A 17,135-nucleotide genomic window follows, 5' to 3' on the forward strand; every position below is an offset into this window, starting at 1 on the left:
TCATGAAGAAAAGCACAAAGGTCTCCACATCCTGGGTGCTAGGCCTGCAAGTTTTTATGATTCTGTATGACTTCTGGTTAGAACCACAAAGACTAGAGGGCAGTGTTGGTTATTTCATTGTTAGTACAGCAGTCTTTCATGAGTTCATACATATGTTGTAAAATTTCCTCTTGTTTTAAGGAGTTACTTTCTTTTCTTGCTTTTATACTAGTTTTACAGTCAAGTCTTATTCATTTTCTCTTTTTTCCAACAGGACTGCCAACTAAGTTAGCACTCATTTCTTTAACAAATAGTTATTGAGGGCCTACTATTTGCCAAGCCCTCCCTGTTCTAGGAATTGGAAATAGATCAGTGGTCAACAAGATAGACCCCTCCCTCAGGGAACTTTTGGGGGCCAAGGTTATGCAGTGGCTAAGGCTGTCATGTAAGTGCCTGACATTAAGCTTTTGATTGCTGAGGCATCCATTTCAAAGACATCCATCTTGAACAAACATTGCCAACTGAATGACACAGCTACTAGTAAAACACCTAGATAAGAAGCCAGGTTACTCCAACCCACGAAGTTCCCCATTTAGAAAGTCTTGGGTAACCTAGAAAACTGACCACTTGAGTGACTCTGCTTTTCCCTTCCTAAACCCTAATTCCCGCTTACGTTTTTTTTATTTTTTATTTTTGTTTTATATATTTTATTGACTTCAGAGAGAGGAAGAAGGGAGAGGGAGAGAGAGAGAGAAACATCAATGATGAGAGAGTCATTGATTGGCTGCCTCCTGCATGCCCCTTACAGGGAATTGAACTGCAATCTCCTGGACCATAGGTTGATGCTCAACTGCTGAGCCACGCCAGCCAGGTGCTGCTTGTGTTTTAAATTTACCAATAAAGAGTAAACCTGTGAAACCTTGGTACCCCACCCTCAACCCCAATAAAGGCAGAACTCCAAGTCTGTGCTTTCCCTCTTTCTCTGCCTATGACTTCCATGTCTGGCCTTGGGTGTGCTGTGTACTCTCCAGAACTCGTTAAGTAATAAATCTTGTTCTTTCAATTCCACAATGGCTGTCACTGAGATGGGCCTCACAATCACAAGAAACACAAGGGCTGGTCCACCTACAGCAGTGGCTCAGGTGAATAAATGCCTGGGGGCTCCCTCAGGTAGTGTGGGTCCAGGTGAGTGCCTCAGGCATGAGAGCATCACTATGGGTAGGCTGAGACCAATATGAAACAGGTTATTTATCAACCAGAGTCAAAGTTGGCTGAATGGGGAATACATTGTAAGAGGACTAGTGGTCAAAATCCTGCCCTGTTCCTGGAGAATCTTCAGAGTTGCAGCTTGTGGGTAGATTTTTTTGCCGGGGTTTAGGAGGCACTGTAAAGCACACATTAAGGAGCTCTCAATGAGTGCCAAAAATATAGTCCAGATTAATTAAGTCAGAATCCCTATGGGTGCCTCACAGGCATTAATAGTCTATATACTATATACTTAAAGCTCCCTGGGTAACTCCAATTTGCAGTCAGTTTTGTCACATTCAATAGTAATAGTTTATCTAATGTTGCTTTTCCCATTCCTGTGAGCTCCTTCATGTTGCTTCCCTTTATTATACTAATTCATCTATAACAGTGTCTAAAATATGGAGTTTAGCATATGAAATTAATAAATAATGCCTGAATTATAGAGATTTTTAGAGAAAGCTAATAAAATTAAGAAACCTGAATCCAAGTAGTATTGAGTTTCCACTGAAAAGGAAAATACAAACCAGTATAAGGAAATCTGTCTCATATTTGCATAACTGACTTTATTTTCCAGATGTCCTCACAGGTGGAAAATTGTTGCCAGTGCCAATGACGAGTGGGAACATTTACTGTTTAATTTGGAAATCAGTAACTGAGTGAAAGTAATGGTAAAGTTTCTCATTAAGATCTGTGAGATTGAATTGTCCAGACCTAGGGCTGGAATAAAAGAGAAATCTTTCAGAAGATCAGTGAGACAGTATCTGAATTTTCTGGAGCATTTTTAATAGAAAAGTGAAAAGTATCAAACTGGACATTATTCTACAACACTTTGACAGCAAAAAATCAGTGAAACATAATATTAGCTTTCTGGACTTTTTCTACAGAAATGCCATCTGGAACTGAAAATACTTTTCTGATAGCTGCAATGGGAGAATTCGTAATTGGAATGTTGGGGAATGGGTTCATTGTATTGGTTAACTGCATCAACTGGGTGAAGAGCAAAAAGCTCTCATCAACTGACTATATCCTCGCCAGTGTGGCTCTCTCCAGAATCACCCTTCTTTGGATAACACTAACTGAATCATTTCTCATGGTGTTGCGGCCACATATATATGCCAGTGAAAAACTAGCAACACTTATTGGTATTCTTTGGAGCCTTTCCAATCACCTAGCTACCTGGTTTGCCACCTGTCTAAGCATTTTCTATTTCTTTAAAATAGCCAATTTCTCCCACCCCTGCTTTGTCTGGCTGAGGTGGAGAATTGGCAAAGTGCTACTTGTGCTTCCACTGGGATCTTTGTTCCTCCTGTTTTTGCAACTTGGATTAATAGAGTCATTCAATGGTTTCTGGATTAAAGTCTATAATACACATGAAAGAAACTCAACATGGTCTTCAGGTGCAAGGGAAACTCTGTATCTTAACAGCTTTGTTACTTCTAATTTTATCTACCTAATTCCCCTTCTTCTGTCTCTGAGTTCACTGCTTCTTTTATTTCTCTCCTTGATGAGACATACCAGGAATGCACGGATTAACTCCAGCTCTAAGGACTTCAGCACAGAGGCCCATAAAAAGGCCATGAAAATGGTGCTATCTTTCCTCCTACTCTCCATACTACATTTTTTCTCCGTCGTATTAACAGGTTGGTGTTTCCTCATAGTGGGGACAAAGCAGGCCAGTTTGGCTGTTATGTTAACATGGACTATTTTTCCTTCAGGCCACTCATTTATCCTAATTTTGGGAAACAGCAAGCTGAGACAAACTGCTTTGGGACTACTGTGGCACTTTAAGTGCCACCTGAAAAGGGTGAAACCTTTAGCTTCATAGACTTCACCAGAATTTTCTATATTCCAAGAGAATCAAATCATTGAAGATCCATTTTAACTTCTGTTTTTCTCACTGGATTCTTTTGGATATGATTGAGCATCACAAACTTTTCCTAGAATGGCCTATAATCTAACAATCTACTCAACATTTTTTTAAAGGCAAGCATCATTGTCATTATAACACTTGCTAGTAACAAAAAAGTATTTGAGATAATATGAATATAAAATATATAGTGCAACATTAATTTTATATGGCCTTGCAAATATTTATTATATTTATATGTGAGGAAAGCACACGATTATTTAGAAATAAAAATCCCTTCCAAGCTGAAGCAAGTGAAATATTTTTATAATAAATTAAAATCAATCAAGGAATAAAAATGCTAGGCATACATAATCTCATACAACAGACATAACTTTTAAAATGCAGAAGCAGACTATCATTAGGAATCCAAGCAAGAGTAGACACTAGCTTTGCAGAGTAAGAGTAAAATCTACTAAATTTATAAAAGGAAATTGAATTATCATTATGTGTATAATACTTATATGTCTACTCTACAAAGATCACCTAACACTGAGTTTGTGTGTAGGGTATGTGTGCATGTAAAAATTATATGAACACTAGTGTCTCCTGTCAGAGAGGAAAAACACGACCAACTCACCAGGGATAAAAACAGAAAGTTTACAAGAAAGCATGTATTTGTATACATTTTAGAAATGTTTGTGTGTATATATAGTGCTGAGTTGACTTTTTAAATAAAATTATTGAAATGAAATCAAAGTAGCTGAAAATGTATAATCTTAAAACCAGCAGGTAGTAAAATTGTGCTAATAATATAATTTTGAATATAATAGTTTGCAATATAGTAACTTCAGATATTATGACTGTAAACATTAAACTATCAATAATGAAGAAACCTCTGCTAGGGTTTACAACTGCCATATTTCAGTGGTAGAAGCAAACAAAAACAAACTAGAAAATAAATGTCGACTACATGTGGATTATAAACTAATTTTGATGGGAAGAAAAGTCTGATGCTGGGAAGAAAAACCTTAAGGGTTTTGTAAAGTATACTCTTACTCTACGGAAGTGTGCTATGGGGTGCTCTGCTGTATCCATGACGATGATGATGACAACACATGTATATCCAGATCTTCATGAAGACTTAGATTTTTAGTTTTTACAAAGATGGCACCAAAAGCAAAGAAATAAGCCCCTGCCCCTCCCAAAGCTGAAGCCAAAGCAAAGGCTTTGAAGGCAAAGAAAGCAGTGCTGAAAGGCGTCCACAGCCATAAAAAAAAAGATCTGCATGTCACCCACCTTCTGACAGCCAAAGACACTGAGGCTCCGAAGGCAGCCTAAATATCCTCAGAAGAGCGCACCCAGGAGAAACAAGCTTGACCACTATGCCATCATCAAGTTCCCCCTGACTACAGTCAGCCATGAAGAAGACAGAAGACAGCAATACACTGTGTTCATTGTGGATGTCCAGGCCAACAAGCACCAGATCCAACAGGCTGTGAAGAAGCTCTGACATTGACGTGGGCAAGGTCAACACCCTGATCAGGCCTGATGGACAGAAGAAGGCATATGTTCGACTGGCTCCTGACTATGAGGCTTTGGATGTTGCCAACAAAATTGGGATCATCTAAACTGAGTCCAGCTGGCTAATTCTAAATATAAAAATCTTACACTGTACAAAAAAAAAAAAATTTAGATTTTTACATTGTATTCATTATGTTGGGCACTGTATAAGAAATTTCCTGAGTGGGGTGGGAGAATTGGATGAAGGTGGTCAAGATGTATAAACTTCAGGTTATAAGACAAGTAAGTTCTGGGGATGTAATGTACAACATGATTAGTATAATAAACACTGTTTCATGGTATATTTGAAAGTTTCCAAGAGAGTGAATCCTAAAAGTTTTCATCACAAGGAAAAAGACTTTTTTTTTGGTATCTATATGAGATGATGGATGTTATCTAAACTTACTATGGTAATCACTTCACAATATATGTAAGTCAAGTCATTATGCTGTATACCTTAAACTTACACAGTGCTGTACGGCAATTATATCTTATAAAACTGAAAGAAAAAAATAAAAAGAAATTTTCTAATGATTATCTTGCTTTAGATTATCTTGCTTTAGGAGAGGTGGAATTCTAATGGCTATAGGTTCAGACATTGAGGATAGTTTGGATTAGAAAGTATCCCTTTCAGAAAAAAGGTTAAAGATTACCTTGTACTTATTAGGAGCAAGCATATTTAGTTTTAGTTTTTACATTTACATTTTAATGTTACTAAACTTTTCTCCAATGACCAAGATTTTTAAAAAAAGATTTAAATAACTACGTACAGCCCTTGTTTCTTATGAGTGGGATTTGTTAGTAAACGTCTCATCAGGAGTAAATTCTCACGTCTCATGTACTAATTTTGGAGATGAAGCTCTAAGAAGCAAAGGCCTATTCCTGATAATAGTAGCACAGAAAATGACTATTAAAAGATGAAGTCGGAGTAATAGGCTGGGCAGTGCCTACTGATGTATTGCATTCTCCCTATTAAACTGGCATTTTGAGATTAAGCTCTGTGCCTCCCCTTTCCATAGCAAGAGCCAGTGTTAGAGACTTCAGCCATGATCCAAGAAAAGCCACAGCTATCACATCCATAGCTAGTCCCATGCAATCTGGAGAGAACTGTATTCTATTCTGAGACCAAGTTATTGGAAAAATAATGGCCATTGCTTTGTGAATTACTTCCTTCTAAAATAAACTTTTTATAGTTTTGAAATAATGAATTTTCTTTTTTTCAGTTTGCCCACACCTGAGAACAGGAGAGTGGTAAATAACTAGTTTCTAATACCTAAAAAGAGGTTTATGCCTGAGTGCCTAGAACTTCAGCTGAGAAGGTATTTTAGCGTTCAAGCCATGTTGTCTTGAACTTTACTGAAAGAAAAGGTCTCGGTGGGAATATACATGGATCAATACAGATTTCAAAGAATGTAATAATGTTGAATCTCTCATAGTTCAGGTAATTTTGTCAGCTGCTCTTGATTAAACCTCATGTCCTCTGAGTTAGGGGCTTCCTTCATTGAAGTGCAGAAACGGGGCCATCTGCAAAACCTTTACTTACACCATCCACTCACTTATGATATTGGTTAATGCTGTCCATAGAGATCTACGCTGAGCTGGATTGCCCAGAATAAACCTTCATTTAAAAAGTCGATCAGATGGTTGGTTTGCTAAATTTAGAAAAAAGTTAAACAATATTTTCTTTGGAAGGGGGGATTATTTTTTGAAAAATAAATGAATAAATAAAATCACAGATGACAGATGGGCTATTTTCAATTTTAGCAATTTTGGGAGAAGGCAATGGAGATATAGCTTCAGAAGACGGAGGCACTATCTTAACTTGTATATTGGCACCTCTATTCCTTAGCCCCATGTTTAAATGAGCTGGTTTTAAAAATAACTTCTTTCCCCTTTCATAAAGAGCTAATCTGACCTTTGAATCTTAAGGCTTTAATGAATTATACTCCTCTTTGACTTCAGTTTAAGTTGCTTTCAAAGTTTTCTTTTTATTAAAAAGCTAAAATAGTCTCTTGAAAAACAGCTCTATTTGCAAATTAAATACCTTTTTCTTTCTTTATCTGTTAGATACAATCTCTATTACTGCGCCAAAGGTTTCAGAGCCAAGATGTTCTAGGTAAAGTATTTCATTAGTGATTTTTGCCTTTTAGTTGTGTGGTTTATTTTTCCTCTTTTTGGTTCCTATATAGAGGTATACCCAATCTACCTCACTCAATATATGAATGACCTACATTCCTGTTTATTGTTCTTTGATGCACTCCACTGCATTACTGTGAATAAATCCACATACTTGGTGCTTGAAAACCATTAAGAATGGCCAAAAGTTTCTGATGTTTGCTACTGATCTCTAGTTTGGACAGAAACTAGAAGGAGTACCCTCAGATGTACTGCAATTAAACTACTAAGAATTCCATAGTTTCTTCTTTTCATTTGTTGTGGGCACTCAAGAATGTTCTTTGGCTTTTCAGTTGTCCCAAGAACATTGCTGAGATTTGTATTTATGGGGATTGGGGGTGAGAAGGCATTGACTTCAACTGCAAAAAGATTCATGACCTGGCCTGGTGGTAATCCTGCTGTGCAATAAGCTATCAAGTGTTCTTGTAAAAACTGCAAGAAATTTCCACACTCATGGCCATCCATGAAATAGACTGATGTGACTTAATCCAACCCAACTGTTTGGGGATTCTGATGGTTTATTGCAGGGGTTCTTTTCTTGATCCACTTGCCTGAAACTTCTAAGTTTACCCTTCAGACTACTTTCCAGGTTCAAAGTTTCTGGCATTAGAATTTTTCTCTCCCTCTCCTTTTGCCCCTGTATTCCTAAACTTTCCATTCCCATGCCTTTACGTCTCCATGAGCAAGTCCTATTTTCTTCTTGACTCTGTCAAGTGCTACTGATGGTCCACCAGGAAAAGCCTCCATTAAAATAAGACTATAAGATTTTGTAACCAATTTAGTTAGGCCTCCTCAGTTCAGTGATGGGCACAGCTTCAAAAATTCAAGATTACTTGATCTCTACTCCTTTCCATCCTAAGGGAAAAGAGCTTTCCTGTGTCTCTCCACCCCATTCCTTCCTCTCCCCTACAAATAGGCCAAATGACTTTAGGCAGCAGAGTATATAATACTTGAATTCATACATCAAATCATAATGAATATTATCTGAAAAGTAATGATGAAAATGTCTTCATCATAGGATATACATGAGAGTTGTGAAGACTGAGAATATAACCTTTCATAGTTCCTGGTATTAAAAACTCAACAAAATGAAAAAAATGCAGACAGCGATATGCTCTTTGAACCAATTACATGTGTTCTTACCCTCAATTTTAAAAAATTCATGTTCCCTAACCTTTAAGTTGTATGTTACTATGATCACTATTTCCCGTTTATAGTTAAACTCTAACAGTCACTATTCCCCATCATTTCTATCACTTATACTTCATAAACAAGTTTTGGTTTTTTTATTGGTCAGAATTACACTACCTCTTTGCTTTGTCATGTTTGAAGAATCTCCGGACCAATCAATACTCATGATGGACTGAAAACGCTCAACTTACGGGCAATAAAGTGGGTCACCTTACTGTAAGGGGCAAATATATCTTTATTTCCTTTATTGACTAATGACGATTTGTAGAAAAACCAACTAATTTGGCATTCATCCAACAATATTTATTATCTATACCCACCCTATTTGCATTAGCTAATGCTCTAGGGTGGGGATAGAGCAATGAACAAAATCTTTGGCTTCATAGATATTACCTGAAAGGATGTCAAGAGGAATAAAATTACTCGTAAATTAGAATAATTGGTTTAGTCAGGACAAAAATATTGTTTTCTCCCCTGGGAAACTTCATTGAGTTGATCATGTGAGAAGCAAAATACACATCTAGGTTTAAGAGCAATTGTGAAGAACTGTTAAATCAAGGACCTTTCATTTGGTTCCTACTATTTATCTGCTGATATTCCGGGCTGTATACCACAGTATCTCCACCCTCAGTGCTTCAAATCTAGTTGGAGGAATGATAATTAGTCTGTGAAGGTGCCTTAGTTTCTTCAGTGTAATAGAAGAAGTCTGAAGAAACAAGGCTGAAGAGGACACATGCTGGGGGGAAAAAAGAAAGAAAAAAAGAGGGCACATGGTCATAGCGCCGCCCAAATTCCCATCTCTGTATCTTACCATTCCAGGGCTAACGCCAATCACTTTCTTTTATGTTACAAACTGAGACATCAGTGCCTCTAGGCAATAGCGATCAACTTACATTTATATTTTAGACTAAAATATCTTAGTTCCTGTACTCTATCACAGCAATATGTAATTACCAAGGGAAGAGGTTATAGAAATCCGTCTTCCTTGATATTAAAAAATATCTGATAATGAATAATTAGGCAAAAATAAGGCAGCCCATGAAAATGGCATAAATTGATATAAACACAGCCCTTAGATGGAGTAAAAGAAATGAACTCTAATCTGATCAGAGGAATCTGGGAAAAAGTGACATCTCAGTTTAGCCTTAAAACACAGGCAGAGCAACCACTGGGGTGGGGTAGGATGGGCAGGAAGGGTACTGAAGGCAGAAGGAAGTGTAAGTAGAAAGAGGAGGATGTGTTCAATAGTTTAGCTGGAGATGAGGAATCAACGAGAGGAAGATCAGTTACCCAAATCCAGACGTGGTGCTGGATGGCGTGCTTATTTTACAGCCCTGGAGTATACTTGTTTGTTGAACATAATTAGTGGAAATACAGAACACTGCAAATAGTTTAAATCTTTACCTTAGCAAATAATGGCTCCTTTCAGCTCAAATGTCTCACCTAAAATCTTGGCGACTCTTCCTCACACCCGGGAAATCTCTACTGGAAAAGCAGGCATTCCATGAATGAGTTTTAAGTTTTATCATATAGAGATATTCTGTTATAACAAATACTGTTTATTGCACAATAAAGTGGGCTTATTTTTAATTCTCAGACTGATCTGACAAGGTGGGTACTTTACCCTCATTTAATAGATGAGGAAACTGGGGCTTCTGCAGATTAATGGACTGACCTAAGACTACAAAATTAGAGTTTGCATTTAAGAGGTCTGCTGATTTAAAAACCCAATCCTTTTACTCTGGTGGCTCTTACCAGTCGTGTACATTTCAATTACCTGAGCAATTTTAAAGCTAAAACGTAAATTAATTTTTAATCAAACAAATAAACATATAAAGAAAAATCAAAATAATACTGTTAGCCTGGTAGAGGAAAATAGCAACCTTCCACCTTTTCTCTACCCATCCTTGATTTTCTTCTCCAAACACTTTTTACTCTTAACTGTTTCTTTTTGCAGCTTTTTTTTTTTTAAATAACATGTTCAATACTTTTTTTATTGACTGATTCTCAGTGTTACATAATCATTTGTTATATTCATATTCAATGTTCACATAATTATGACTTTATGACTAGCAGTATTCACAGCTGAGGTATACAGTGTAGTTACTGAACAACTTTTTATTTTTGCTGGGGTTCATTACTGCCTCAGCTTTGTTTTCTTATTTAAAAAAAATCTGCAGCCCACTAATTCATCTCCAGACTCCCTGAAACCCTAAAAACCTCTTGACTCCAAATTCGAATATACCCGGTATTCTCAGATTTTCTTTCTGAGACATTCCACCTGACTCTGCATCTTTAGGCATTTCTTTCTTACTGCTGTTCTCTTCTACTCTCCTCCGTTTAATACAGTACCATTGCTAGTTTAGCAAAACTGTGGCTACTCCCTCATAAACTGCATCTTTCAACCTCCCACTTTATAAAGGCACCACTGCCTCCCTTCAACATCCCCACTTGAAAACTGGAGTTTTACATGATCGAGGGTGACATTTGTATTCTACTTTGTAACCATAATTAAGTATTCTCTTAAAAGAAAAAGACTAAAGACAACATTTACATAAATTATTGTAATTATTTAAATGGCATTCATCAAAAGGTCAAGATTTGGGCAGTAACTGGATCTCCTTCTGTTTGGCACCAAGGTCGTGAGCCCTGCTACACACGGGGACACTGAAATACAGTCCGCTTTCTTACACGCCAACCCTCCGTTCAAAATCCTGCAGCATTTTACGTTGTTTGATAGCAGAAGGACGCTTTTCCTGTACAGTTTTTGTTTTTTTCCTCACTGGAAAATTTCTGATTGTCACTGTTTTCTCTTGTGGGATGGAGAAACACACGCCTTCCACATCATATCGTTAAGATCTTCAGCTTCTTACTCATTCAATATCGTGCTCACGATTCAATCCAATATTCCCGGAATTTATGATTTCTTATTTTAATTTGAACCATTAACTTGTATTTTGCATTTTTCTCCTGAAAAATTTAGTAGCCTTCACATTTTTTTATAATGCACCCTTCTTCGCTCTAATTTTAAGGACGCACAGCCCCTTAAACACTGTGGGTCTGAATTCAATTCTTCACTGTTGCCGCAGGACCCCGTCCGTCCTCTCTCCAGTCCCAGCGGTTTCTGAGGCCGTCCGGGAGCTCGGCGGGGGCGGCGAGGGCGGCCGCGGACGGCGCCCGGGGACTCTCGCGAGACTGAGGAGGCCTCTTCCGCAGCTCCGCTCGGCTCCGCCGCCGGACCTCCTGGGAGTCCGCCATGGTGCCGACCCGGGGACCGTTAGCATAATCACGTCTCTAAAAATGTACCTGCAAGCGGATGTTGAGGATCACGGAGCCCGCGACGTAGAAGTACGGGAAGTTCGTGCGCAGCTGCCAGGCCAGTTCGAAGAAGGCGAGCAGGGTGCGGGAGAGCCCTTTGCAGAATACCCCGTAGGAGCTGGGGGCCGCCGGGCTCGAGACCCCGAGGGCCAAAGAAGACGCAACCGCCACGGTGGCCATGGTCATGGCCTCGGTGTCGCCCGCTCGCCCAGCGCTTGGTGCCGAGGGTCACCCCTAGCCCCGCAGACCCCGGCCGGTGGCCCGGACGGCGAGGGGCGGGGGCGCTAAGCGGTCGCTGCGTGCCCGGTGCGCCTCCGGCGGCGCCGCTTCCTCCGAGAGGCGCCCGGTCCCGGCAGCCGCTGGCGGAGGCTCCGCCCCTTCCTGTCTGCAGTTCCCTTTGGAGGTCAACGCGTGGGGGGGGGGCGGTTATTTATATCTGGATGCCCCACACGTTATTTCATATAACATTTATGCACAGCCGTAGAGGTATAATTTTCACGTTAAAATGAAAGTATGCTTCGAAGGGGAAATACAGGCAAGTAAATGTATTAAGAATGGGGAATTCCAAAAATCTATTCCTATGTTCTCTCTTTGGACTTTCTTGTATTTGAAAACATAGCCCTGGAATCGAATTTTTCCTGTACGCCTAGAAACGTACATATTTATAATTATAATTGACAATGTATTTATAATTTTAGTGTCATGATAAAATCAATGCATTTTTTATGGTGCTCAGTGCCACCTGAAAATATCACAAACTTGTTCTTCGAGACTTGTCCATTAGCTGTACTTCTCACGTATTGTTATTTACAGAAAACTTTGCTCCTAAATAAGGAAAACTTTAAAAGTAGGGTAATCCTGGGGGAGGGGAGAACTGAGGACCAATGGGCAAAACTCCTCAGCTGCAAAATACTACTGTTTTTAGAATCCAACAATATTTCCTCCCTTCCTCCCTTCCTTCCATTATAGTCCTTCCTTCCTTCCTTCCTTCCTTCCTTCCTTCCTTCCTTCCTTCCTTCCTTCCTTCCTTCCTTCCTTCCTTCCTTCCTTCCTTCCTTCCTTCCTTCCTTCCTCCCTCCCTCCCTCCTTTCTTTCCTTCCTCTTCCTTCCTTCCTTCCTTCCTCCCTCCCTCCCTCCCTCCCTTCTTTCCTTCCTCTTCCTTCCTCCCTCCCTTCCTTCCTTCCTCCCACTGGATGTGAACTTCCTGTAGTAAGATCTGAAACCTATAACGTAGGTTGTGTTCTTGTGCTCTAATAGGTTTTTATTTTTCAAGTTTTCTCCTGGAGAGTGTTAATGAAGTATTTCTTTTAACTTCATTTGCAGTTTTAAAGAAGCATTCCCTTACTGTGGCCTAGAGAATGTTAAAAGGGGAGGCACACTGTCTTTAAAGTTGTATAGTGATATTATAATATAGTGATATTATTGAGAAAAATAAAAATGGAAGATGTAACTTAAAGATTCAAATTATGGCCACTCTGTGGGCCATTCTATCAGGAAATATTTTAAAAGTAATATTTAAAGGTACTTCCATAAGTTTAATCCATCTCAGAAAACTTTTTGCCACAGTTTATATCTAGTGAATTACCCGGGGTATATGGCAAAACAAAAATAACATATCGTACATATTTACTTAATTAAGTTTTTGGTATCTATTATATGTTGTCAGTGCTCACATCCTTCTTCCATGCAATATTGAATATTTTTATGGCATACGTCTTGACCTAATACAATGATCAGAAACACCAGATTAAAAAAAAAAATTATTGCTTGATTGGTTACAGAAACTGACATCTGGGTGTTTTTTTTTTAGATTTTCATATAGCAAACAGGAGTTAAATCCCACCCCCACCCCCAATCATGAACAGGCAGCAATAGAAGAAACAGACAATATCCTTACTCCTCCTTAGGTAATATTATTTTAATGGTAGTAGCTGGCAACCTTTTTTTGAGCTTATTACTATGTAGAAGGCATTTATCTAGGGATAAGCATTTTCCCAATAAAGTCTCAAAAAAATCCCCCCCTCTATTTATTACTTGTCTCTATTTAATAGATATAAAACTTAGAGGCAAAGATGGTTAAAATAACTTCAAGGCTAGCACACTTGTACCTGAAACAAAAGCTAAATGAGTAAAACTAAAAAGAATATATCTCTACTAAGAGATGAAACACAAGAGTTCAAAATGAAACCAAAGAGGAAACCATGTCTAAAATGGTACTTTTTTTGAAATGTAAGATACACATTTAAATATGTTTTAAGACTATATAAATTTAAGACAGGACATGAATACATATGACTAAACAGCATGGCTGACACGGACCAAGTCTACACCGGTAAGCTTTTGAGAACCCTTTAATATGCTGAGAGTAGTACTGGTGCAGGCGGAGTAAGAATAAATAATAGTGCTTTGGGGAGAGTAGGTTGGTAACAAAGGAGTCTTGTAGACATTGTAGCAGGAACAACTTCCCAGTACTGATGTGCAAAGTTCCAGGCCAGATCTCCATGACAGGAATGGCCCAACTTATCCAAACAGCCTCCCATCTTGGCTGGCAACTGCAGGTGGCATACTGGACACAGGGATGGGGGACTGGACCCAAATAAAACTCTGAAGAAATGAGTTCAAATAAGCATATGTGTTTATACACACATACCCCCACAAATAATATTGGTCTCACCATGGCCAAAGGTTATAAATATGGTTGTAAATACGGTATCTTAGTTGGAGTTCTTATTTGAAGAAACAAAACAATTGTCTATTTTAGATAGAGAAATAGTACATTAAAGAAAATTGGATCATTTGGAGAATCTATAGTCTTGCCAAAGAATGAGGTCAGGAGGCTCCATAATCATCCACAATATCACAAATCACTGCAGTTTGATAGAGTGAAGTTTACACTGATGCCCCATTCCAGAGAGAACCAACAGGCTGTGCTTTAGACAGTCCAGACAGTGGATACTGATTTTACCAATATAGTGGCACTTCTTTGCTAGACTAGATTCTGTATGGCCCCTGTTTCTTTGCCTACTGGATTCTATTTGATAAAGCATAGGCCATATTCCCACATATAGTTTCTTTTTTAAAACATCTTGTTGAAAGTATTACAGATGTGCCCCCTTTCCCCCCATTGGCCCCCTCCACCCTGCTCCTGACCCCTACCCAGGCTTTCACTGAGTTACTATTTCAAGGGCACCTGGGAAAGTGAATGTCATAAATCATTTTCCTCCTCTCAGGTTGGCATGGCAGACAGCATTAAGTGAGCTTCTAATTATTCTGCTTCCTGTTGTTCAGACCCTTAGATAACATGTAATCTTGAGTATGAACTGGACTTAGTAACTTCTGATGACAAAATACGGCAAACATGAAGGGTTGTCATATTAAGTCATACCTGTATTAGGTGCTTATTAATGGCTGAATTACGGCCTCCCCCCCATATTCACATGCCAAAGCCCCAATTCCCAGTACTTTAGAATATGACTATTTGGAGAGATGGCTTTTTAGATGTAATTAAGTTAAAATGGTGTCATTAGGGTGTGTGTCCTAATCTGATACAGTAGGTGTCCTTATAAAAAGAGATTAGGACACAGACAACACAAAGATCAACCATGTGAAGACACAAAGAGAAGGTGGCCATTTGCAAGCCAAGGAGAGAGGCCTCTGAAGAAAACAAGTTTGCTGACACCTTGATCTTGGATTTTTAGTTTCTAGATTTATGAGAAAATGCTTTTTTTTTTTTTTTTTTTTTTTAATGCCAGCCCTTGCAAACTAATAGAGTGCCCTTCTTTGCTCTTTGTTTCCTAGCTCTGAGGGAAGCCAGCTGCCATATTGTGAGCTATCCCTTGGAGAGGACCATGTGGCAGAAACTTGTTCTCTGGCCAACAGCCAATGAATACCTGAAGCTTGCCAACAGCCAAGTGCATGGACTTGGAAGCAACAGCCAAGTTCAAGGCCCCTGACTGTAGCCTTGAGATGACTACAGTCCTAGCTGATTCTTTGAGTTCAGCCCATCGGAGATCTTGAACCAGTGGCATGTAGCTGAGCTATGCCCAGATTCCTTACCCACAGGAATGGTGATGAAAAGCAAGGGTCTACAACCAAGATTACTCTACCCAGCAAAACTCATTTAGAATTGAAGAAAAGATTAACGTCTTCCCAGACAAGAAAAAACTAAAGGAGTTCATCACCACCAAACCAGTATTACAAGAAATGTTAAAGGGTCTACTTGAAGACAAAGAAAAGAATATAAAAATATGAATAATAAAATGGCAATAAATACATATCTACTAACAATTACTTTAAATGCAAATGGATTAAATGCTCCAATCACAAGATATATGGAGGCTGAATGGATAAACAATACAAGACCCTTACATATGCTGTCTGCAAGAGACTCACTTCAGATTGAAAAACACAAACTAAAAGGGATGGGAAAAGATATTTCATGAAAATGGAAACAAACAAAAAAGCTGGGGTAGCAATACTTACACCAGACAAAAAAGACTTTAAAACAAAGGCTATAACAAGGGGCAAAGAAGGACCCAGCAATTCCACTTCTGGGTATTTATCCAAAGAAACCGAAAACCCTAAATCGAAAAGACATATGCATCCATATGTTCACTGCAGCATTATTTACGATAGCTAAGATATGGTAGCAACCTAAGTGTCCATCAACAGATGAATGGATAAAAAAGAAGTGGCATGTATATACAATGGAATATGACTCAGCCATAAAAAAGAATGAAATCTTGCCATCTGCAGCAACATGGATGGGCCTAAAGGGTATTGTGCTGAGTGTAAAATAAGTCAGACAGAGGAAGACAAATGCCAGATGATTTCACTTAGATGTGGAATCTAAAGAACAAAATAAACAGACAAGCAGAACAGAAACAGACTCATAGATACAGAGAACATTTTGACAGTTGCCAGGTGGGAAGTGAGAAGGGAGGCTGGGTGAAAAAAGGTGAGGGAATTAAGAACTACAACTTGGTAGTTACAGAATAGTCACAAGGATGTAAAGTACAGCATATAGAATATAGTCAATAATATTGTAATAATTATGTATAGTATCAGATGGTTATTTGATTTATCAGGGTTGGGGGGATCACTTAGTAAGTTATATAATGTCTAATCACTAGGTTGTATACCTGAAACTAATATAATATTGTATGTCAACTGTAATTGAAAAATAAAAAATTAAAACAACTACAATTTTTATTCAAAGTAATGGACTTCTCTTTCACAGAGAAAATAGGAAGGTAAGTAATTGAGGACTATTAAACATAACTGTTATAGCAGACCTAATAAATTCTCAAGCTCATATGTTACCACTTTCTATAGTCATACACATTCATTTTTCACTTGCTTGAATTAAAACACAAAATCCTGTTGTGTTTTAACATAATTCAAAGAAGTAACCACTTTATAATATATAGATATAAGAATATATGTATATAAAAACTATATTTGGTGACCACATTTCATTATTCTATCTTACTTGGGAATGATCCAAAGTTTTGCCATGATCATTCAATTTAATATTAGTCTAAGTTCTTAAATTTAACTAAGAATCTTAGAAATAAGTTTAAGTTGATAAATCACAAAAAATTACTGTTGTTATGCTGAATATCTCATAATTTTATTCAATTTATTGAAACATATTTTTACATGTATTTTTTGGAACTTTAACACTATGTGGACATAATATTAGCTCACCTTATTTGTAAATCAGCGTAAGAATTTTAGGGATTTGAATAACAGCTCCAAATCTTATAAAAACAAGCATATTTCACATGATAAAATCCTGGGAAGGCACATGCTT

The 17,135-nt window shown here is 38.2% G+C and overlaps 3 protein-coding genes and 1 pseudogene across 4 annotated transcripts in view; 2 read left to right on the forward strand and 2 right to left on the reverse strand.

The window, feature by feature from the left end:
• ETV6 (ETS variant transcription factor 6) overlaps window positions 1-10,459 on the reverse strand; it is a 343,221-nt gene extending 332,762 nt beyond the window's left edge. The window contains exon 1 of the mRNA XM_081124906.1: window positions 9,407-10,459. The gene's annotated coding sequence lies outside the window, so the exon portion shown is untranslated. The remainder of the gene's footprint in view (window positions 1-9,406) is intronic.
• Window positions 2,114-3,052, forward strand: LOC308552991 (taste receptor type 2 member 42-like; the record flags this gene model as incomplete). Its single annotated transcript, XM_081128484.1, has 1 exon — window positions 2,114-3,052. The coding sequence occupies one exon, from the start codon at window positions 2,114-2,116 to the stop codon at window positions 3,050-3,052; it is 939 nt and encodes a 312-aa protein (XP_080984610.1).
• LOC308552667 (large ribosomal subunit protein uL23 pseudogene) lies at window positions 4,241-5,737 on the forward strand (annotated as a pseudogene). The gene has a single exon. The product of its transcript is annotated as a large ribosomal subunit protein uL23 pseudogene (transcript).
• A 92-nt stretch (window positions 10,460-10,551) lies between the features above and the next one.
• Window positions 10,552-11,506, reverse strand: SMIM10L1 (small integral membrane protein 10 like 1; the record flags this gene model as incomplete). The annotated part of the gene is made up of 1 exon (XM_081124957.1): window positions 10,552-11,506. The coding sequence occupies one exon, from the start codon at window positions 11,504-11,506 to the stop codon at window positions 11,297-11,299; it is 210 nt and encodes a 69-aa protein (XP_080981083.1). The 3' UTR covers window positions 10,552-11,296.
• Between the last annotated feature and the right edge of the window lie 5,629 nt (window positions 11,507-17,135).

This window comes from Miniopterus schreibersii, assembly GCF_964146895.1.
Source record: "Miniopterus schreibersii genome assembly, chromosome: 2".
Lineage (NCBI taxonomy): Eukaryota > Metazoa > Chordata > Mammalia > Chiroptera > Miniopteridae > Miniopterus > Miniopterus schreibersii.